The sequence below is a fragment of the Eriocheir sinensis genome, chromosome 11, assembly GCF_024679095.1.
Source record: "Eriocheir sinensis breed Jianghai 21 chromosome 11, ASM2467909v1, whole genome shotgun sequence".
Classification (NCBI taxonomy): Eukaryota; Metazoa; Arthropoda; class Malacostraca; order Decapoda; family Varunidae; genus Eriocheir; species Eriocheir sinensis.
Genome location: NC_066519.1, coordinates 19,315,810 through 19,340,809, shown reverse-complemented (window position 1 = coordinate 19,340,809; position 25,000 = coordinate 19,315,810). Strand labels below are relative to the sequence as shown.

The 25,000-nt window shown below is 42.3% G+C and overlaps 2 protein-coding genes across 2 annotated transcripts in view; both read right to left on the bottom strand.

Moving 5' to 3' along the window:
• The window catches only part of LOC126997027 (phospholipid-transporting ATPase IA-like), a 96,265-nt gene extending 81,990 nt beyond the window's left edge, over positions 1 to 14,275 (bottom strand). Inside the window, exon 1 of the mRNA XM_050858057.1 lies at positions 14,052 to 14,275. The gene's annotated coding sequence lies outside the window, so the exon portion shown is untranslated. The remainder of the gene's footprint in view (positions 1 to 14,051) is intronic.
• Positions 1 to 25,000, bottom strand: part of LOC126997028 (mucin-2-like) — a 61,221-nt gene that overhangs the window by 33,883 nt on the left and 2,338 nt on the right. Inside the window, exons 2-4 of the mRNA XM_050858059.1 lie at positions 21,924 to 24,270; positions 20,426 to 20,697; positions 19,696 to 19,897 (exon numbers count right to left, since the gene is read on the bottom strand). Of these exons, the coding sequence (XP_050714016.1) occupies positions 19,696 to 19,897; positions 20,426 to 20,697; positions 21,924 to 22,995 (1,546 nt within the window). The 5' untranslated portion in view covers positions 22,996 to 24,270. The remainder of the gene's footprint in view (positions 1 to 19,695; positions 19,898 to 20,425; positions 20,698 to 21,923; positions 24,271 to 25,000) is intronic.

The following is a 25,000-nucleotide window of genomic DNA, read 5'->3' as shown; positions in this document are numbered from 1 at the left end:
TTCATCATTCTCTCTCTCTCTCTCTCTCTCTCTCTCTCTCTCTCTCTCTCTCTCTCTCTCTCTCTCTCTCTCTCTCTCTCTTGTGACATCGATGTTCCTAGAATAGTACAATTATTTTTTCCCGACACACACACACACACACACACACACACACACACACCAATTCCACCTGTTTTCTCATAATTCTGTCTCCAACATGACACGCCATCTACACCCCCATTCCTCCTCCTCCTCCTCCTCCTTCTGGCGTATTCCCCTCCCTTCCTTCTCCGCTGTATGTTCATGTCACCTCTCTCTCTCTCTCTCTCTCTCTCTCTCTCTCTCTCTCTCTCTCGACATGCAAGCTTTAGTTCAACACGACTACGTCAATTCTAGGTGTGTGTGTGTGTGTGTGTGTGTGTGTGTGTGTGTGTGTGTGTGTGTGTGTGTGTGTGTGTGTGTGTGTTTCCATGACCTTCTTGTATTAATTCCACAACACCCACGTTCTGAAAATATGTGTGTGTGTGTGTGTGTGTGTGTGTGTGTTTATAACACTTACATCAATATCATAACACCCACGCTTTTTTTTTTTTTTTGTGTGTGTGTGTGTGTACTTGTACCTTCACACGTATACGCACACAAAAACACACACACTCATTGTAATCAATATCGTCCACAACAACACACACACACACACACACACACACACACACACACACGCACACACACACACACGCGCGGACAGTTTCTCTCTCTCTCTCTCTCTCTCTCTCTCCTTTGCCAAGTGACATCACGGTCCCTTTCAGTTTCCTTTTTTTTATTATTTTTTGTAAGACTGAAAAATGTGAAGGCTGAAGGGATATAATTTTGTGGGTGTAAAACAGTAGTAGTAGTAGTAGTAGTAGTAGTAGTAGTAGTAGTAGTAGTAGTAGTAGTAGTAGTAGTAGTAGTAGTGGTAGTGGTGGTGGTGGTATTAGTAAGTATTTTTGTCATAATAGCAAGTCATAGCAGAAAGGCAATAAGATAAATAACAACAACAGTAACAATAATAATAATAATAATAATAATAATAATAATAATAATAATAATAATAATAATAATAATACCACCAACTTGTTTATAGACAGGTATGCCAAATTATGTGACAAGTGTGTGTCTGTGTGTGTGTGTGTGCTGAGCCTTTCCCACCCCTACACGTATCCTATCAAACCAGTCAGGCCGAAAGGTGGTTTTAATTGTTCTGTTTCGTTTCATTCAATTTTGTGACGCCCTTGAATTTGTAGCTTTAAATTTGATGTTGTGTTGGGCTAAAATATGTTCTTCGCTTGTTAAGTGTTACGTGATTTATATGTGTGTATCCTACTGACTGGCTAACCGATTGACTGAGTGACCGACTGATTGACTGATTGACGAACTAACAGACGAAGTGACTGACTGATTGACTAACTAACTAAATGCCTGCCTGCCTTCTTGACTGACTAACTAAATGCCTGCCTGCCTGCTTGACTGACTGACTGACTGCCTGACTAAATGACTGACTGACTGACTGACTGACTAACTAAATCCCAGCCTACCTGCTTGACTGACTGACTAACTAAATGCCTGCCTGCCTGCCTGCCTGCCTGACTGACTGATTGACTGACTAACTAAATGCCAGCCTACCTGCCTGACTGACTGACTAACTAAATGCCTGCCTGCCTGCTTGACTGACTGACTAACTACCTAAATGATTGACTGAGTGACTGACTGACTGACAAGCTAACTAACAATATGACTGACTAACTAAATGATTGAGTAAGTGACTGACTGACTAACTAAACGGCTAAGTGACTGACTGACTAACTGACTGATTGGATGGCTGACTAACTGACTAACTTCCTATCTAGAACCTAATTATCTAACTATCTGATAAATGACTGACAGAGAGAGAGAGAGAGAGAGAGAGAGAGAGAGAGAGAGAGAGAGAGAGAGACTAATCTACTCCCCTATCATATCTCTTTTCCTCTTACTCCCTGCTTTCTCTACTCCCTTTCCTCTGCCTCTTACTATTTAATTGCAACTAAGAAACTAATTAACTAAGAAAATCTAAAAAATCTTCAATAAATATACTAAAATATGAACTCACTGATAAAACACATAAACCAAACAGCCAAATGACTTACTAAGAAACTGACTAACTAACAAATCATTCAACTAATTCTCTAACTAACCAAAGAAACACCTGACAAACAAACTCACTTACCTTGGCAGAACACGTTATTTACCTGTTTTTAGCGACGAAGAAGACAAACTAAGGACTATACTAACAAAAAACAGCAATTAGAATGATAGAGTAGAACAGCCCCGGTCCGTTACAAGCCTCCCACCCCCACAGAACCAGTCAACCAAATAAGAAAACTAGCAACCCATTCAACCATTCAACTTACCAACATTTCTTTTTACAGTAAAGGAAGCAAGTTAATGGTAAAATAATATATAGAAAAACAAGCTTCACTAACCTAACCTAACCTCACCTAACCTAACCTAACCTCACCTGACCTAACCTCACCTGACCTAACCTCACCTGACCTAATCTCACCTGACCTGACCTAAACTCACCTAACCTAAGCCATATGTTACTCCAAATACATAGCAACCTGTGTGAATATACCATACCCAAAATAATACATAAAAATACAAGCATACATTTAATCCACTCTCAAAAGGGATGATCCATATAATTTAAGCCTTAACTGACCTCCTCATCCACATTTATCCACATCATAATCTCCTCTAATGACTTTAATGGCAATGACTCTCTCTCTCTCTCTCTCTCTCTCTCTCTCTCTCTCTCTAATGGTATGCTATTCGTTAACATAATGGTTATGTCCTGCCTCTCTTTTTTTTTTCTTTTTTGAATAAATGGTGAGTGATGGGCAAAGGGTCAGTGATATGTGTTTAAAGGTGAGTGAATGAGAGAGAGAGAGAGAGAGAGAGAGAGAGAGAGAGAGAGAGAGAGAGAGAGAGAGAGAGAGAGAGACTAATCTACTCCCCTATCATACTTCTTTTCCTCCAACTCCCTTGCTTCTCTCTCTCTCTCTCTCTCTCTCTCTCTCTCTCTCTCTCTCTCTCTCTCTCTCTCTTTTGTTATTCTTTTTTTTCCCTCTTCTCTTTCTCTCCACTTTCATCACTTCTGCCTCTCTCCCTCCTCCTCCTTTTCCTCCAACCCCCTTTCCCTCTCTTCCCCCTTTCTTTCTCTCCTCCTTATCCTCTTCCTTTCTTCCTCCCTATCATATTTTTTTCCTCTTACCCTTCCTTTTTCCCTTCTCTCTCCCTTCCCCCAAGTTCTCATTTCTCTCTTTTCCTCCTTCTAAATCAAGTTCATATGACTAAACTAAATAAGAACAGTGATAGGTATGATATTTTGTTGAGAGGGAGAAGTATTAAAAAAAGTCTTAAATCCCATAATTCACTGACTTTGAGCACTAAGTAGATATGAGTATGTATCATCGACCAAGGAAACGTTCTATAACACTTACATTGCCTATTTCCTATTTTGTTTTATTTATCTGTTGCCTATTTTGTCCCATTCATCCAATTTTGCTGTTTTTTGTCATCACCATCACACATTATGGAAACGTTCAATAACACTTACATTGCCTATTTCCTATTTCGTTTTGTTCATTCGCTATCCATTCTGTCCCATTCATCCAATTTGCTGTTTCTTGCCATAACCATCACACATTATGGAAACGTTCAATAACACTTACATTACCTATTTCCTATTTCGTTTTGTTCATTCACTATCCATTCTGCACCATTCATCCAATTTGCTGTTTCTTGTCATAACCATCACACATTCTAATAAAAACATCATGATATAATTCTCAGTTGTATTTGTATCGTCTACACAGCTGGATGATTTGTTCCGTTCATCCACTGTCTTCTCGTTCCATTCATCTATTCAATTATTTCACCGTTGTTGTCATCTCCAGCATATACACAATCATCATCATCAGGATGCCTCTCCTCCCGAAACGACCCGTCTTTCGACCACCTCTTTGGATTCTTTTTAGGAGCAGCGAATAGCGGGCTTTTTTTTATTATTGTTTCCTTTTTTTTGGGGGGGGGGGCCCTTGAGCTGTCTCCTTTATTGTAAAAAAAAATAAAAAAAATAAAAAAATAAAAAAAAGTCATCAACGTCCAATCATTTCATTAAGCAAGCAATCAAATACGCAAGATCATTTAAGAGGAAAACAAAAGGAAACAAAGAAAATATTATAGCATGTAAATATCCCTAAGAAGGAGATGAGGGTGTGTGTGAATGATTTGTTTGAAGGTAAGAGGTGGAGGGCGAGGGGTGAAGAGGGCTGTGGGAGGAGGTGTACACGGTTTGTTTCTCCCTCTCCTTCCCTATCCTGCAAGCTTCTCTACTTTCTCACCCCAATCATTCTCTTTCCTTTTAACCCGATAGCAGCGATGGGCCAAATTTGTGGCTTCACCGTGTAGCAGCGATGGGCCAAATTTGTGCCATGATATAAACCCCCAAAAAATAGATGATACATAAACTGATCACAAATGCTTTGATATATATTATGAAATGGTTTGTGTGAGTGATGATTTTTTCTCATTTTTCTCGCTTAGAGGGACCATTAAGAAACATGATCCCCGCTGCTACTGGGTTAAGCTCAAATGTCATTCGTTCATTGGTAAAAGGAAAAAAATACGGTTAAAATGGAACAAAAAGGTCGGAAACTGTAAATTAATAGGAGTGAAAAAAAAAATACATGAGGTAAGTTGTCAAGTTTTACAAAAAAATCCCAGAGGAGAAAAAAGAAAAAGAAAAATGTTTAGAAATTGTAAACTGAAAAAGATAAGAATGAACAATAAGCTAGAAAGATTATTTAAAAGTTTGAAGGCAGTGAATGAAAATAATAAAAAATGAATGAAACTGAAGGAACACAAGAAAAACAGAGAAAGTTCCACAGTTGTAAAGTGAAAAAAAAGGAGAAAAATGAAAAAAAAAATGCCATGCAGAAAACTTCCTAAAAAAAGTTCCAAATAGGAAAAAAAAAAAAAAAAAAAAAAAAAAAGAAACGATGAAACCAAACAAAGAAAATCCAAAGCTGCAAATGAATAGAGAAAACTGCAGCGCCAACAACAAACGAACGAAACGAACGAAGAGAGAGAGAGAGAGAGAGAGAGAGAGAGAGAGAGAGAGAGAGAGAGAGAGAGAGAGAGAGAGAGAGAAAAAAAAAAAAAAAAAAAAAAAGAATCGCAAAAAAATTAATCGCTCACTAAATCATGCAGAAGAAAATTGACGCAAATGACGAAGGAAGGAAAGGTAATGTGAATGACCGAAGCAACGATCAACATTAAGAACCAACCTTTAGTCTAGTCCCCTCTCCCTCGGACCCCCCTCTAGCCCCCTACTTCCCCTGATTAACCTGCCCCCCTAACCTAACCCCCCCTCCCCCCTTCTATTAAGTTGTGGGTGTGGTCGTCCAGCTTTTACACGACTCATAACGGCATTCTCTCTCTCTCTCTCTCTCTCTCTCTCTCTCTCTCTCTACGCACACCTCTCTCTCCATCACTCCTATTTTCCTGTTCTTCTCTTCCTTCCTTTCTTCCCTTCCTCCCTCCCTTCTTTCTAGCTATTCTCTCCTCCTCTTCCTCCTCTTTCTCTTCCATATTTTCCCATCAATCCATTTTTCACATGAAAGCATTTCCTGAGATGGTACCTTTTCCTATCAATCCATTTTTCACCTGAGAGCATTTCCGAAGATGGTAATTTTTTTCTGTGAGTACAAATTGGAACAAACAGCGAGTAGATATTGGTTACATAACACCCCTTTCCCACTCTTCCCCCTCTTTTGACGTCACCTTTCCCCCTTCCCCTCATCTACGACATCATGCTTCCCCTATTCCCCTCTCCTTCCCTTCAACATCACTCTTCTCCTATTCCCCTCTCCCCACTTTTATCACCCTTCCCCTTCCCCTCTCCTTCCACCCATCTTCCCTCCCCTTTCCCTCTCCCCTCTTCTACCCTTTCAACATCCCCTTTCCTTTCTCTCGTTCCCTTTCAACATCACGCTACCCTTCCCCTCTCCCTTCACTTTCAACCTCACCTTTCCTCTCTCCCTCTCCCACTCCCTTCAACACCCCCCTTTTACCTCTCTCCCTCTTCACTATCACCCTTCCATCCTTTCCCTCTCTCCCTCCCTTCAACACCCCCTCCCCTTCCCCCCCACAGCCTCAACTCTCGCCACAGTTAAGCACAACCACATACCCCGGCAAAGTCCTTTTAATCTGTAAGCTTCCTGAGATAAAGTTTCCTGCACTCCGAATGTTCAAGAATCACTAGTTTTTATCATGTTTTCCTGCCTTCCGAAATTTTGTTGTTTTAAATAATGGTTTCACGTTTTTTTTTAAGAATTTGAATGTTTATTTTTTTTTCCTTCCTTTTGAAATTTTGGAATGGGGGAATTTATTGTGGTTTCCTGTTTTCGAAAATTTGTATTATTAGAATTTTTAGACTGATTGATTATATATTATTGGGGGAGTTCAATTCTTGGCATCGCAACTGCAGGGTTATCTGGCGCCGTAGAATTTTTAGAACAATGGAATTCAAATTAACCGGCTGGCTGTGTATTTCAGTTTTTGTTTTACAGTAATGGATAGAAAATAAATAAAATAAATATAAATAAAAATGAAAAAATAAATAAAAATGACCCAAAAAAACAAGAAAAAAAAACACATTAGCAAGACCCCATTACTCTCTGCACCTCCAAACATCATTAACTCCAAACCACATTGACCAAGATGCAACAAGTAGGGTTTAAACATTCCATACGAACCAACAACATCCTCTCCGGGCATTCCTAGGTATATATATAACTAAATAACAAGAGTATATATATTAGCCGCTCAGTACACACCATCCCGCTTCATACTCCTATAGGACTTGATCTATACTCTGGAAAAACATCTGTACTCCGTTCCATCAACTGTCAGAAGGATGAGCTGAGATGACAGATAATACCGGCAATAATCTCACAGTAATTACCACTAATACACATGACATATTCCACTGTTAATGTACCTCCACCACCACCACCACCTATCCCCTCCCCTGGGTTTGTTGCCATCCATTCCACCGACTCTCAAAATTAATGATCACGCTCTGTCAACATTTGAGTTCATTTACCTCTAACCTGGTTCTTGTGACGGCATGAAGAAGGCAGCTTAGTCATTGTCATCTTTTCAGTAATTACGTATCAGACAATTTCATTACTGTTAAATTTTCCAAAATCACTGAGCACTTTTGACTTTGTTCTATGTACATATTTTGAGTTATTATCAATCAGTTAAAATGTGTTGATGAGGAAAGAATGTGATTGCTTTTTTATTCCCTGTGGGTGAAACTGTACCAAAAGAAAGTGTAATAACATAGCCAAAAAGAATGACATAGTTAAAGCTGTTACAATATTTTGAGACCTTATTAGTCAGTCGCTAGAACAGGTTTTAATCTTAATTCTGACACTAGTTCATTTTCATATCTCAGCTTCATTTTCCAGAGTATACATCTTTCCTTATGAGAGTAGAAAATGAATGGGTGCACATGGGTTACCAAGTATACCCTTAGTACTAAAAAATATAGATAGAGACATATGAACAGAATACTCAAGATGCTTAACCCGGTAGCAGCAACGGGCCAAATTTGTGGCTTTACCGTGCAGCAGCGACGGGCCAAATTTGTGCCATGATGTAAACCCCAAAAAATAAATGATGCATAAACTGATCACAAATGCGTTTCAAGATATATATAATGAAATGTTTTGCGTAAGTGATGATTTTTTCTCATTATTCTCACTTGGAGGGGCCTTAAGAAACATGATCCCCGCAGCTACCAGGTTAACCACAGCACTCAAACTTCACAAGAACATGAAAACGAACAAACATATCAGTATCTCCTCTACTGCAACAATATCAAGCCTAAATGCAGCACCTTGTATTCCAGCGCTGTACTCAGAACATGCCTTCATTCCAAACCAAGGCATCCAAACTTGCTACACTCCACCATGCCTTGACTCCAAAACAAAGGAACTATTGGGCCAGTTTGACACTCCAGCACATAGTCATTGTAAGCGCCCAAACCAAACCATATCCACTACTCCACTACTCAATACCAGATACTAATAAAGAGACTCCCTGTGTAGTTGCCTAAAGTTCCCTCCTCCTTTTTATATCAACACCGAACACTATACAATGAATTTTCGTCGTATTTTCCGTTTGGTTGGGGAGCTTACAAACTTTTTTTTTATATCAAAGGATGCGGCTCAAGGGCAAAAAAAATAAATAAATAAATAAATAAAAAAAATAAAATAAAAAAAATGCCTGCTACTCGCCGCTCCCACTTGCTGTATTGGAGTGTGAAACCGGCCCACTGAATCACCCTACAATGATTTCGAGTAAGTCACGCATTCTCTTTTAGTCTCCAATGAGGTCTCAATCCACTTTAACTGAGCACGTTCTCTCGAAGTGTGACGGCTCAGGTGTTCTGGTGCGTGTGATGTGTCATACAGTCAAGGAAGAATGTTCGACCTAATGAATTAACACACGGCAACTCTCTCAAAGGCAGCATCAAAAGGAGTACAGAAGACATTCCTGATTTTGGCAATTTTTTCAGTCTTCTTTATCAGGGAGGAAAATATCTCCCTTATATATCCCTGAGCTGTCTCGTTTCACAGCAAAAATAATAATTGCATCAGTACACAGTTACATTGATATAGCAACATCACAAATAGTATCAAGCCATCAAGTAGAGTAGGTTTGGCTTTTTGTATGCACCAATCAAATTAGTATCCATATCACGAAAAAAATTTGATACGCTGGCATGGAAATTGAGTAACGTTAGAATAAAAAGTATGATAACTGAACTTTATGTATACAAGTCAATTTTAATAGCTCAAGAATTTTTTTCAAGGAAGCTTTTCTTTTCCCTGATGCAAGTAATAAACACATACGCAAATCCTTCACGAGAGAGAGCTCCCGTGTGTCTTTGGTTACGTTGGGCAGAATACTCTTCCTTCTCAGTTCATGCTAGTCAGTGGTTCTCGGGTGACTTGTCCCTCCATAGCAGAGGTGGTTAGGAGGTCAAAAAGGTAAAGAGAAAGAAAGAGGAAACTAAAAGTGGCAGATGCAGAACAGATACAGTTGCAAGAGAATCAAGACAAAGGGCAAACATTAGTATCCTGTGCTAAGGTTTGGGGGGTTAGCACAGGCGGTAAAAAAATACATACATATAAAGTCAATAATATATATGACCATTAAGTTCTATCTAGTTCTCAGACATGATCAATCCACAAGCATGAGTAATGTGTTGAAATATAAAAAGGCATTAGTAATCATATAGCACCAATACGGACATTAGCATCATAAATATCATATCGTCACCTTCGTAAACAAACCGCCTAAGTCATTATTTTCTACATTTCAGGAAGTCAGAAAAGAACTGTCATTATCTCATTTGGCTTAAGATTTAGGTGGAAATGAAAAGGCCAATTCTAAAACACTCAAACCCTGAATAACGAAGGCAACTATACAAAAATGGGCGTCACATGATAAAATTGATGTAAACAAAAACCTGGAGATCGCTGAAAAATGACTTAGGCAATTATTTTATGAGGGTGATGATATACAACCTTATTTACCATTCCCAGACAGTGAAGGCATGCTAGAGTTAAACATAGAAGCAAAAGAAGTAAGGCCGAGACAGACACTAAAGCTTGTATTCCTAAACGTATCGGCACCTAAGTTTGCCTATCTGAAAAGCCTCTCATGGAAGTTCAGGGAATATTCACGGACTGTTTTGCGATCCTAGTGATACTTTTACCTGACTTCTGCATTGAACGGGAAAAATCACCCACGAAAACCCAATCTTTTGTGTGAGCGGCGAGTAGCGGGCTTTTTTTTTTGTGTGTGTGTACTCTTTTTGTTGCCCTTGAGCTGCATCCTTTGATATAAAATAATAATAATAATAATAATAATAATAATAATAATAATAATAATAATAATCTTCTCTGTGGCAACAAAAGTCATAATGGGAGCCTGATACATGTACGAATAACAATATAAACCACTACGCCAAGGACAGTTAAGATGGACTATTCCTTAAGTCAGCTCTTCCAAGCCCACAAAATTCATGTCAGCCCAGAGTAGAAAGTCTCACAGGCAGGATGAGTTATGACAGTCCATTATGTGTATTGATTAGGGAAAGCGTGTGAGGCAAGACTGTACGTGGTCATCTACCACTGGCGCTGCGTCCATACCAAGTAGCCTTCTATTTAGCATCATTATAAGTATGGTGGAGAGGATGAGTGATAGCAGTCCTTCACGTGACCTGGGAAACGCATGTGTGGCAAGACTGCAAGTTATCTATCATTGCTGTGAAGCCTCTACTGTATAACCTAAGGATTAATCATTATCATTAATAGTATATAAAGGTAAAGTTGGGGGCATATGCTATAGCTCGGTGCTCATATCCACCTCAGTATGTTCTTGTATTAAATTTATGTTAGGTAGGAGGAGGTACAGCAGTCATTATCATATTCTACAGTGTGAAGATTATGTACTTAAGTTATATGAGGATTTCTAGATAAACCTCCTTCTTATACAATGTCATTCTGCCTGGAGCTTTATTTTTTTCTGCCTCTTTCATCTTGCATATGCTACTAGACATCACAATATGCACATTAACTTGTATTGCAGCACAACTGACAAGTACTGCAGGTGAAAGGAGAGAAAAATCTTGACATACATTCTTTCCCCACACACATAGCCTGTATACAGATTAATTTCCCAGTCTGACGGACACAAAATCAATATCAAACATTCCAATATTACATAAACGCGCCCAACACCACAGCTGAAACATGACGAGGTGGGGAGTAGGTAAAAACTTGTCACATGCATATTTATACATTCTTCCAACACTTGTGCAGATTACTTTTCCTAGTATGAAGGATGTAACGCCAACACACGCCAGAGCTTGTGTTGTGGTCAGCAGTGTTGCTAAACTTGGTTATGCAAAAGTTACTGAAACGTACGGTATATACTTTTCATTTCTGTCTGTCTATTGCCAACGAACTTTCAGGTTATGGAGGTGAAACTGATCACATAGTACTCAGTCTCCAAGAAAGCATGTGTATCTGTACTATAGATGTATTTGTAAGTATTCTTATGGGGGGTGACTAATCTATTTATTCATTTTCATCTATTTGTCTATTTATCTATTCCTCTCTTCTTTGCAGTAAAGGAATAAGCCCTAAGACCTCAAATACACCTTTCTAAAACTTCCCTTGCATTATACTTTTATGCCTCTTTGCAAGTAAATCCCCTTTGAACATGTACCTTTCCTACTTAACGAGGCAAGTAAATTTTTAATGGTACACGTCAATAATTTATTCTCAAGTATACATCTATAAATCTCAGCTACTACTGACATGCTAAGTGGCGGGCAGACATGAAGGGAGCGTGCAGTGACATGCAAAACAGGTAGAAAACATCGTGTGTGCTAGTGAAAGATTTAGGCCAATATTCACAAACATTTCAGCACTTAAATAAACATACCTATTTAATAAGGCTTCTGAATCATGAATAAAAAAACCACCCCATGAGAACTTGCCTATTTTTCTCTGTGCCTTGGAAAGTACTTTTAGTGTGAACCTCAGTCTGAGAATACAGGCCTAAGTGGATATACAAAAGTACTGTGTGGCTTCCCTCCAGGTGTCCCGTCTCCTGCCTCAGCAATACACCCCTTTCGCCCTCCACTAGTACTCTCGGACTTGTGGCTCAGATTTATCTTGTATTTCTAGGAACAATAAACTTAAATCTGCTAAAAAACACTACAATTATAAAAATAAAAAAAATAAATAAATCTGCTAGCTAACAGATAGCAGTCTTTCCCTCTAGAGTCATTCATGGGGCCACCAAGGGGCATTCTCCACTCACCCATGGCCGTGAACACCGATTAGCTGGAATTTCTCCGGGACCAAACAGCCCTGCCCTGAGCCTCAAAACACACACTCACGTCCCCCCAAAGTACCCCCTCCCAATTATATAAGGTACATGATCCATTTGGAGTTTTTCTATTGATTGATTTCTTCTTATAATATGTATTTTGTTGTGTTTCTTTTACCGTATTATGTTTATATAGGCGAGGTGTAAGCTACGTGTATTGTTAGATAGCTTGAAATGGCGAGCGTCCAGCTACATACATAACTTTTATAACATGGGTTTCTATGGAACCTAATATTTGAACTGCTCATGTGCAAGGGTTTGTGTCTTTCATGTTTTCTCATACAAGACATCAATACCTCTTTGGAACTGGACTCATTCTCAGGCCAGCACAGAAGAGGGTGGCTAACAAGGAGGCTAAACAATGTGATAGGGCCCCAGTACTCTTCAAAACCCATTTCAAACATGATCCTAAGCCCAAGAATATGGGGAAGAATAAACTTTCCTATGTCAGGAAATCAAATTTCATCAGCGAAATGGGACATGAGGGCTCCAGACATTCAGCCGAGTGTACACCACAGCCGAGAGGGTCACTGAACTGCTAATCTCAATTGTAAACATTATTCTGTGGGTAAATTTTCAGTATTTCACCCATTTCAATATGTCAGAGCAGGTACTGAACCCGCACCATGGCACACTGCTTTCTCTTGAACCAACAAAACCCCACCTAACCTAACCATTAATATCATATTGCTGCAAAAATAGTAACTTATTGCCAGTGAGGATAATGTCAACTACTGATGCTAAAATTATAACCTACTGCATTTCAATGGACCGTATTGGCTATACAGGCAGTGCCACATGTGGCCACTCAGTGAACTGTCAAAGCAGTACTTTCCATATAACTCAAGTTATGTACTAGAGAGCGTCTGAGGCTGCCTCCAGGATACAAGGCCTTGGTGCCGCCACCGCTCCAATCCAACGACTGCACACACGTTACTCCTACCCGATTTCCTGACTCCACTATTTGACATGGAGAAAAACTGAAGTCGGGAAGGAGTGAAGTGCGTGCAACCATCGGCTTGGGGCGACAGTGGTATCATGGCCGTGTATCCCTGTGACAGCCTCAGACGCACTCTAGTCTATAACTTGAATTCTATGGAAAACACAGCTTAAAGTTGTGGCCACATGTGGCGCTGCTTGTATATCCAATCCAGTCCATTAGTTGCTCCAGCTCAGAAACTAGAACCCAGTATGTAATTTGTGATGGTTTCTGTTATCAGTGATAGCAACGGTAAGATATAAAGGAAAAATTGTCAATCAGTGGTATGGGTGTGATTCTTATAAGTTATATCTTGAACTTTATCCTAACAGCAATAATTTACTGAGCCTTGGTCTTGCTACCAGTCTTCAATGGCATTATCTTACTATCCTCTAGGTTTTGGTGAGGTTGAAATAGCTAAAATATACTTCTTGACTACTTGGCAGTTTATATTTATACCAATTTTGCCGATTTTTCTCTAATAGGGTCATCAATCTTTGAAATACCCTGCCTTCCTCAGTTGTGTCAGCACCTAGCCTGTCAGTGTTTTAGAGATTACTATAATATTTTAATAGCAGCACACCTGGGCGATAAGCTTTATGAATACTAACACCAAGGACAATGCCCCTAAGTGCTTACAACACACTTTCCACAGCGTTTAAAATCACACATCTCATTATTGTTAAGTAATCTCAAATACTGTGGTGTGTTAGCATGTTTGGAGCTAAACCTGTGAAGCTCATCCTGGTAAGAAATCCTGGTAAAAATAACTCCATAGCCCTGACTTATTTACAACGTCATGGGTAAATAGCCCCCACTTTAAATCATTGGCAGGGTGGCCCAACGGACTAAGGCCACATAAGTTTGAACGTACGCCAGATCCCCAGCCACACCCCGGATGCCGCCCCAGGACGAACACACAGGGAGCCACAGGGAGCACACGGGGAGCACACACAGAGGCCACAGCACACAGGTGAGACAACACAGCCAGGTGAGACAACACAGGTAAGGCACAGCAGGTCACGGGTCTCACCTCTGAACAGGTCAACCACATCAGATCTATTGGTCCGCCGCAACATTTCCATGCCACGCCCCCCCCGGCAGGTCACTGAGGTCACTCCCCCGCAGAAGCACTCAGGGGTCGCACGTGTACTGGCCTAGACATGGTGTGGCCTGCTGGAGCCTGCCGTGTACAGCCTGCCGCCCGTCCTGCCCCTGTGTGACTCTGTGTATCGATGAGCAGACCACTACGGCACTACCACCTCCCCCTTCTTCTTCTTCTTCTTGTAGCCTTTCCTGTCCACTGCCTGCCACTCAAACGGCTTTCTATTGGGTTTTTATGTCTATTTGGAACTTTAGGACAGATGGGAAGGCTTGTGGGTAGGCCTATAGGGAGTTACCATATGCTAGCTAACTGTTCTTCAATGTTTCTTCTTTTTCTTTTTCTTGCTATTAACTGCCACTCAAACGGCTTACTATTGGGTTTTTATGTCTGTTTGGGATTTTAGAGCAGACAGGAAGGTTTGTGGGTAGGCCTATAGGGAATTACCACATGCTAGCTTCTTCTTGATTGTCTCCTTTGACCCTATTTCTTCTTCTTTTGCCTTTCATGTCCACTGCCTGCCACTCAAACGGCTTACTATTGGCTTTTTACGTCTGTTTGGGATTTCAGGGCACACGGGAAGGTTTGAGGGTAGGCCTATAGGAAGTTACCACAGGCTATAGCTTCTTCTTTTACGGTTTACCCCACAGAAGCTACGCGCAGCCACACACACACACATGGCTCACTTGTGTTTAAGTTTTTTATCTGTCTGTAAATGTTAAAGGGTGAGTTATACAATTAAGTTCGTGGGTGTAGGAAATGACCCAGCGCATGTTCACGGGTTAGCGCAGTACGGAGATGAGCACAGAAGCTACGCGCAGCCACACATACACACACGTGGTTCACTCTTATTTAAGTTTTCTGTCTGTCTGTGAATATTGAAGGGTAAAGGAAATGACCCAGCGCATCTTCACGGGTCAGCGGTACGGAGACGAGCACAGAGACCACGCGTAGCTATATAACCTATGTCTCCCTCACACTGAACACACACATGGCTCGGTAATCTGTGTTTCTGTCTATCCGAAACTTGTATACTGAGTCTTGGCGGAACTATGCAGCAATTATCCAGGAAGGCATTGTGAGTAGAGGAGGAAGCTGAGTAATACAAATATGACATTCCAAGCAGATGTCTCACTAACGCGTGGGGTGTAAGGTGAGGAAATACGTATAGTGACGAAGCTTTGGAAGGTGAGGAAATACGTATGGTGATGAAGCTTTGGAAGGTGAGGTAATACGTATGGTGATGAAGCTTTGGAAGGTGAGGAAATACGTATGGTGATGAAGCTTTGGAAGGTGAGGAAATACGTATTGTGATGAAGCTTTGCAAGGTGAGGAAATACGTATGGTGATGAAGCTTTGGAAGGTGAGGAAATACGTATTGTGATGAAGCTTTGTAAGGTGAGGAAATACGTATGGTGATGAAGCTTTGGAAGGTGAGGAAATACGTATGGTGATGAAGCTTTGGAAGGTGAGGAAATACGTATGGTGATGAAGCTTTGGAAGGTGAGGAAATACGTATGGTGATGAAGCTTTGGAAGGTGAGGAAATACGTATAGTGATGAAGCTTTGGAGCTGAGGGGAAAGTGAAAGCGATTAAAAAGAGAGAGAGAGAGAGAGAGAGAGAGAGAGAGAGAGAGAGAGAGAGAGAGAGAGAGAGAGAGAGAGAGAGAGAGAGAGTGTGTGTGTGTGTGTGTGTGTGAGAAGAATAGCAATGAAGCCACGAGAAAGCAAACCTACCTGTTTACTACACCTGTTCAAACGTTTTAAAGGTACACTAGATTGATTTACTTAGATCTGCTCTGCTGTCCATTTTAAATTTCCAAACCATAGGACGTTTTTTATTTGTTTTGCGCCAACTGAGACTTCTTTGTACTAGTATCAAAAATGTGAAGTAGTAAATTGAACCCACTCAGATCAATTGTAAGTAATATAAAGTAAGTAGTAAAGTAGTAAAGTAAGGTTGGGTAATAAAGTAAGCAAGTAAAGTAGGCTAAGTAAATTGAAACCACTCATATCGATTATAAGGAGTAGTGAAGTAAGTAAATAAAGTAGTAAAGTGGTAAAATAAGTAATAGGCTTAGTCAAATAAGTAAGTGAAGTAAATAGTAGTAAATTGAAACCACTCAGATCGTTTTACTTTGATCTGCCATTCTGCTCCCTTTCAAATATCCAAGTACAGGACATCTTTAACTTCTTTCGCACCAACTGAGACTTGTATTTGCACTCGTATCAAGCTTGTCAAGCAGTAAATTAAAACCACTCAGCCATGCGTTCAGCCATCCATGCAGTCATCCATCTAAGTAGTCTAGAGAATGTAAAACTATCTAGAATCATTGCAACCGTCCGTCCATCACACACACACACACACACACACCAAAGGCTCGCCCCCACAGCCCAATATATAAGTGGTATTGACTGACTGCCTACTATCGACTAACGCGGTGAGTCAGACACGTTAAGGTAAATATTTTCCTAGTTTATATGAGACGTGTCGCCCCGTGAGAAGCTGGTTACGCCCACGCCTGCCAGGTAAGAAGGGGAGGGGACAGGTAAAGAGAATGGGGGGAGTAAGAGAAGAAGGGGGAGTAATAGGAGGAGGAGGGGGGTAAGGTCAGAGAGGAGAGTTTGAAGAAAGGAAATATGCGAGTTGGGAGTGGACATATGTAGGACACGAGTATAAAAATCTAGTCCTCTGAAGCAGGCTACTTAGATTGGTTATATTATATGGTGTTCCTTTCTTCTTTTTCTTTCTTCGTCTTTTATTTTTTCTTCTTGTTTTTGTTCTTTCTCTTTTTCTTCTATGCATAAATCTAATCTTCTGAAGTACGTAGATTGGTTTTTAATATGGTGGTGTTTTTTTCTTCTTTTTCTTCATCTTTTATTTCTTGTTCATCTTCCTCTGCTTGTTCTTGTTCTTTCTCTTCTTCTATGCATGAATCTAGTCTTCTGAAGTAAGTAGATTGGTTTTTAATATGGAGTTTTTTCTTCTTTTTCTTCATCTTTTATTTTTTGTTCATCTTCCTTTTCTTGTTATTGGTTTTTAATATGGAGTTTTTCTTCTTCTTCTTTTTCTTCATCTTTTATTTTTTTTTCATCTTCCTTTTCTTGTTCTTGTTTTTTCTCTTCTTCTTCTATGCATAAATCTAGTCTTCTGAAGTAAGTAGATTGGTTTTTAATATGGAGTTTTTCTTCCTCTTTTATTTTTTGTTCATCTTCCTTTTCTTGTTCTTGTTCTTTCTCTTCTTCTTCTATGCATAAATCTAGTCTTCTGAAGTAATTAAGTAGATTGGTTTGTATTGTGATGTGTTTTTTTCTTCTTTGTCTTCATCTTTTTATTTTTTGTCCATCTTCCTCTTCCTCTTCTATTTTACTTTACTACTACAACAACTATGATTTATTTTCCATTTCTTCTTCAGCGTCTTCTTGTTTTCTATCTTTTCTTTTATTCTCTGTGCGTTTGGTAGTGCAACTGAATATGACCGCATCGGAGAGGAATGAGAGAGAGAGAGAGAGAGAGAGAGAGAGAGAGAGAGAGAGAGAGAGAGAGAGAGAGAGAGAATTACAATGAAGCTCTGTGGCGTGTAGTGCTGAGCGTGAATGCGGGTTTACACACACACACACACACACACACACACACACACAGATGCACCCACTCACTTAATTCCATTCATGTATTCAGATTTCCCTTCACTTGCTTTCCGCCATCTCTCTCTCTCTCTCTCTCTCTCTCGTCACGGGTTATCAAAATAGTAGCTTGCAAGAGACAAAACGACGAACAGAATGGAGTTATCTACGAAGCGAAAAGCACATTACACACACACACACACACACACACACCGGCCGGCCTAGCTAAAGTTCTTAAATATGTTGTAAGTTACTCCCCCCAAAGTTGTCAATATCTGGTAACGCTGCACGCGATATTGTCCGACTGTAAGACTGAAACTCCTTGCCTATTATCACACACACACACACACACACACACACACACACAGACGCAAATGCACCCACTCACTCAATCCCATGCATGTATTCTGATTTCCTTCACTTGCTTTCCGCCATCTCTCTCTCTCTCTCTCTCTCTCTCTCTCTCTCTCTCTCTCTCTCTCTCTCTCTCTCTCTCTCTCCACCATGCGAAGGACATTGCTAAACTAGAAGGTGTTCAGCGTCGGGCAACAAAAATGATCCCTTCCTTGCGCAACAAATCTTACGAAAAGAGGCTTTCCGCTCTTAACATGTTCTCTCTTGAGACACGTCGCCTCCGAGGAAAACTGATCGAATGTTTTAAAATACTTAATAGATTCATGAATGTGGACAAATCAAAATTGTTTGTGATCGATGACACTGCGAACGAGGAACGATGGCACAAAACTCAAATGTAGGCAAGTAAATTCAGACTGCACCAAATTTTTCTTCACCAACGTTGTAGTGCGACCTTCAGCGGTCCAATGAAACACGATTGAATCCTTTAAACATAAGCTCGACCGTCACTTCCTTTAACGTAATGTTAACTAGAGTGAAATGCAAAGTCTTGGAGCCATCTGATCAATGTAGAATCACTTATTTTTAAAGACAGACCACCTAATCTGGACCTTGGGGTCTTTGTGGTCTGATTTTCTATGTAATTCTCTCTCTCTCTCTCTCTCTCTCTCTCTCTCTCTCTCTCTCTCTCTCGTCGTGGGTTATCAAACTAGTCGCAAGAGACAAAATGACAAACAGGATGGACTTATCTACGAAGTGAAGAAGCACACACACACACACACACACACACACACACACACACACACACACACACACACCGGCCTAGCTAACGTTTTTAAGTTATTCCCCCAAAAGATGTCAATATCTGGTAACATTGCACGCGATATATAGTGTCCGACTGTAAGACTGAAACTCCTCTGTCTATGATCTAAAAGGCATATGAGACCAAATACTTCTTTCCTTGGTCACTGTACTAATTTTTACACACCTACAAAGCCTGACATTTATTTTTTTACAGTAAAGGAAGCCGCTCAAGTTATAAAAAGATCGCTAGGTGCTGTTCCCTCAAAGACAACATAAGAGGCAATGGGCAATCGTATGTTTTGTAATGTGTCCTGAAAATAAGCGAGAGTGCACCGCTATACACATTTTGCTAAGTTACCGATTAAATATTTCAGATGGTGATTGAATGAATAATATAAACTAATCTTTTCCTTGATCATTATCTTTTCACGTGACGCTCTTTGAAAAACAGATAGCGTATACCGACGTAGCATTAAACTATCACATATGTAACCTTCAAATTGTACATACATGATTAGTCAATACTGATTACCGAAAATAACTGAATATGGAGTAGTTAAAGAAGGCAGTAGCAGAAATAAGTATAAAAGTAGGTAACGTATATATAACAAAAGAACAATGACAACGGAAGAGGAAAACGACAACCACCACCACTATTACCACCACCACCACCATAAAATAACCACCTTCGCGCACACAACACATCACAGGAACGAACACACACAAACTAACCTTCCCGCAGCCTCTCCTCGCCAGCCACAGCATATCGCCTTTCCACCTCGCCTCGACTCACCTTTCAGCGGAACATCGCGAAGGCTGAAGCGAGTGTCGGCGGCGTCGGGATGTGGCGGCGGCGTCAGCGAATCCCGATCGGGCGGCGGCGGCGTGCACGGGTCCGGAAAAGGCGGGGATTTGTTCTTTCGACGGAGAACTTCGCCGCCCTCCACCGTCCATATCCCTCTGTGGGCGCCGTCTTCTCCCTCCGCCTCCACCGCCTAGAGAATGAAGAAGAAATATTATCCTTGTTTATCTAAGTAGCTGTCGAGTTGAATGAGCAAAGTACAGGGAAGATTCAGTAAAAGTTGATTCCACCGTTCTGTTTGCGTCGTCGTTGCTCTCCGCCTTCGCCTCCTAGAACACGAAGAGGTATATCGTTGTTTATCTATGTAGCTGTCGGGTTATATGAGCAATGAAAGGGTTATAGGAGCAAAGTACAGTTGATGCTAAATAAAAGCTACTCCACCGTCTACATCTCGCAAATGCCGTTGTCCTTACCAACCTTCTGCTTCCACTGTCTAAATCACGAAAAAGTAATCCTTCTTTATATATGCAGATGTCGGTTCTAATGAGCAAATTACAGAGGATGATCAACGTAAGTTCCATTGTCCATTTCCAGCTGTCCCCTCCGCCTTCACCACCTATAGGGTACGAAAAAGTAGTCTACATCTTTCTTTTACTACAACCGCCATCATAAGACCTTCTAAAACGTGACGAACCTATAACTCTCCAAAATCAAGACTCACCTGATTACAGTATCCTCCCGTGAAGGTTGAGGTGGACGAGGTGGCAGTGGGCGTGACGGTGGTGGTGAGATGCTGACGCTGGGGCGGTGGCGTGGCGCTGAAGGTGGTGGTGGTGGCGGTGGTGTTGGGGATGAAGGTGGTGGTGACGGAGGTGGAGGTGGAGGTGGGGTAGAGGGACATATTCCACACCCCTCCACGCCTCCGCTCCTCCAGTCGCTCCTGCCCGCTCGGCCACCCGCGGCGACCTGACCAATGGCTAGACTCCGCCGCTGCTGAAGTCGGGACGAAGGAAAGAAAGATACGGAACAGGTTACTTCGACGACCGTGAGGAAAGGAAAATGTGTTCTTGGGGAAATTTGTCCTCTAGAAATAAAGGTCGGTATTATAAGACACCTTCTCTTCTCACGTCAGCTATTTCTAAAGGTCAAAGAGGGGGTCAGTCGGGTTCTAATGAGTGTTTCTTCAGTTTAGTCGTACAGAAGAAGGGTCACACTACCTCCAGGGTCATAAAACTACACCTGGAAATGCCCACAGCTCCTATGAAAGCCTTGTCAAATATGTGTTTTTGGACGACGAAATGACTTATAATACGACCCAAATAAAACTGTCGTGTCCAAAAGGAGAAAAAAACATTAAAAAAACATTAAAGATTAAATGAACGGCCTCAAAGGGGAAGAAAAAGTTTACGGAGTTCTTGAAGAGAGTTTAGACTTTATGTTCTTGATGAAAATAATTGTTCCTCAGAAGAATTATTATTGTGTATGGTGCTTTTAGAGGGAAAAAAACAGAAGCAGAATACATTAATAGAGCGGCCTTGAGGGGAAATATGAGTAAGGATATATAGCTAGGTGCGTGAATAGTGTCATACTCATTTGAATGGGAAAAAAATAGTGCTCTTAGGAAGGATTTTTGTGTAAGGAGAGATAAAAACCGGCAATAAAAACTACAAGGTACTCGCTTTATGTACGCACAAGTGTAGGAGAACCACCGTTGCCAGATTATCGTACTCAAAACATAATATTTACCGGTTTCTGACGCCTAACTATTGCCAAGAAACATCAGGAATTAACTATTTTAACGATAGATATAAATGAATCTCGTTATTATGGACCAGGAGACAGATTTGTGGTCGTAAGTCGGTAAATATAAGAGGCTGAGTACGATAATTTGGCAACGTTGAGGAGAGCCGAAGGATGGAGGAAAATGAAGGCGGTGAGACGAGGGAAGAGGTAAAAAAAGAAATAAAAAGAGAAAAGAAAAAAAGATAATGAAAGCGAAGACTAAAAGTAAATGAAAAGTACTTCAAAGATAGTATAGTTCAAAGGAAGAAAGTCGTGTCTGGGATAGTGATGTGGAAGAAGCAGTGGAGTTACTATTGCTGATGTTGGTGATGATAGTGATGGTGGTGGTGGTGGTGTGGCGGTGTTCCTGGGGGTGCTGACGTTGGGCGGCCTGCATGTGGTGGGCGAAGAGATAAAGAATGGGTGGAGCGCCTTACCTTTCTCGCCAGTCTCGTGCATCTCCAGGCCGGGGTACGGGGCCGCCAAGAACTCCTCCTTCGTCATGTGCGTCCTGACCTGGGGCTTGCCGGCGACCTCCTCCTCCCCGACGTCAAGATGCAGGTTATCGTAGCCCTCCGAGGCGCCGAGGGTCACGTGGAGGGGCCAGGAAGGGGAGGGGCGCTGCGAGGTGGCGGTGCTGGCGAGCGTGACCTTCGGCGGCGGCGGGAAGTTAATGCTGGCGGTGGTGACGGCGGCGCTGTCCGTCACGTGCGGCGAGAGCGTGTATATGTTGGCGGTGCGGCGTGGCGGCGGCGTGACGGGGGTGACTGTGGTGGTCGTGGTGAGGGAGACGAAGCGTGAGGAGGACGGCGTGTATCTAAGGAAGGCACTGCTGGGCGGCTGCGAGGAGGCGTCAGGCAAGAAGGAGGAGGTGGTGGTAGTGACCGGCGTGTGCGTGGTGAACTTATTCATAGCGGGGTTGTAGGTGGTGTAGGTGGTGACCGTGGGGCCGTGCGTGGTGAGGGTGTTGAGGCCGGGCGAGCGTGTGGTGACGACGGAGGGGCGGGTAAGCGTGGTCATCACCCCTGGCCGCGGCGTGGAGGACAGACGGGTGCCGAAGGTGGTGGGGCCGCGGCCGTACCGAGGGAAGGGCGGGGACTGGTTGGCGGAGAGGCTGGCGGCGGGGTCAAGAGTAGCGGAGGGCTGAGGAGGCGTGGCGAAGGACGGAGGCGTGGAGGAGGGAGGAGGAGAGCCGAAGGAGGAGATGGTGTGTGGAGAGGCGAAGGATGGAGGAGTGGAGGAAGGCGGAGGGGTGTTGGAGGCGGTGAGGCGAGGAGGAGCGAGCGTGGAGGAGTCTGAGGGGTAGGAGAGCGGCGGCAAGGCGTGGGCGTGGCTGGAGGACATGCTGGCGAGGGTGTGGTCGAGGTGCTGCAGCGGCGTGGTGGTGTAGGTGGCGGAGAACGTGGTGGCGGCGGAGGAGGAGGTGGTGGTGGCGGAGCGGTGCTGAGGCGCTGGGGTGGAGACCAAACCCACGGTGTAGAAGGACCCGTGGGTGGCTCGCCCGCTCATGGCCGGCACCCACACCTCCGCAGGCCTCAAGGAGTCCTGATGTTACCCCGGCGTGAGGGCGCGGGGCGGGACGGGGCAAGGCGGGGTGTAAAGCAAGTTAACCCTGACCCAATCCTATGTTATGTGCAGGGGATTACCTTTACGACGGCCTGTAGACTCTCCACACAAAGGTTAGATTACGAAAAAGGCCTCTTGTTTACACGGCAGGTTGCGCGTTGAGTACTGGAGGGTGTGGGCGCCGCTAAAGGGCAGCACGAAGTCTTGCTGTCTGCTTCACGCGCTCAAGCAAAGGAAGTGAGGATGAACCCGGAGACAAGGCACTCTTTGGCATTAGCACTGACCTTTAAGCCTTTCCGCAGCCCACGAAAAGGAGAGTCTTAAGCTTAATCAAGGGAACGGTCATTGGAGGGTTGTAATGTTACTTACGAGAGGTTCTTCGTTTGACGGCGAGAACTGCTGTCTTGAGCTCTGCCGCGGTGAGGTCTTGGCTGTTGAGATTCATTTAGAAGACTTGAAGTGTCTCATTCTTAGAGCGTTTCAGGATTCTTGCATTTGCAGGGGTTGCGAGGATGTATATCTTAAGAACTACTTTGAGATGCATATAAATCCAGTTGGTACATAATTATCTGCCCCCTACATTATGCATGGAGGAAACTCATTAGGGAACCGTGTCTCTTCGTTTCAAACCAGACAAAAGTTGGCTTACACAACGTCTGGATTGCTTGGCACTCTTATGCAGATCAGCAAGAGACGGTTTACCCTACAACAAGCACGAGAACCATCACAGTCTGTATTTGATCCATTACGTGCAGGAAAGCCTCATCTAGCTGCATGTGTTTTCTCGTTTCAGAGCAGACAGATATTGATTTCTACAGCGTCTGGTCTTGTCTAGGTTGGCCCCTTATGCAACACCTCAAGAGACGCTTTCAAGAATTTCGTCGAGTTGGCGCAGAAGTTGACGCAGGAGTTCGGAGGGGAGTTCGGCGTCGATGTCTTCCGAACTCCAGACGTGAAAAGCCTATCGACCTGCTCGTGGCCATTATCGTAAACTGTTCATCGATCTTTCCTGTTCTTCCGATAAAACGTTAGAAATACGAGTTCTTCTTAGTCTGCAGGGAAGGCGAAGGACGAGGTGAAAAGATTAGGTTGGCGAAGATACTGACGGCGAAAACTTCTTGATCCGTCTGTCTTGTCTCTTCTGCTCTGTTGTTGGCGTTGTTGTTGGTGATGGTGGTGGTGATGGTGGAGGTGGCCAGTTCCTCTCCTCCCCTCCCTCTAGTAAGAAAAAAGGAAGATCGGCTATGAGATTCTTGCAGGGCCATGATGTGGAATGCGATTTTGTTCTCTTATACAGCAAGGAAGGCAGCTCAAGGCCAAGAAAACGAAAACAGTAATAGAAAAGCCCCCTGTACCTAGACGATGCTCCAACAAAAAGAAAAAAAGAACTATAGGCCAGACGAGAGATTAGTTACATCGTGTTAATGTTATACCACAGTTCCATATACAATGACGGAACAAGGTACAGACAGACAGACACACAGACCCACACATATTTCTTCCTAGTCTCCTTAAACATTTCTATTTCGATTCCTAGATTTTCTTATTAATCTTAACGTCACATTAAACGCCAATCTTATATCTTTTACATTTTCCTGTCCTATTATTACGGGACCATGATAAAGATTTGTTAGCTAAGGGATGTAAGTGCACTCTTTATTCAGTTTTATTAGTTTCGAGCGACTTAAACGTAGATCGGTCAGTTATATCGTGTTATCGTTGTACATTTTCCTGTAGTGTTGTTACGGGACCATGATAAAGATTTGTTAGCTAAGGGATGTAACTGCACTCTCTATTTAGTTTTATTAGTTTCGAGCGACTTTTAAACGTACCTAGATTGGTCAGTTATATCGTGTTATTGTTGTGCATTTTCCTGTAGTGTTGTTACGGGCCCATGATAAATATTTGTTAGCTAAGGGATGTAACTGCACTCTCTATTCAGTTTTAT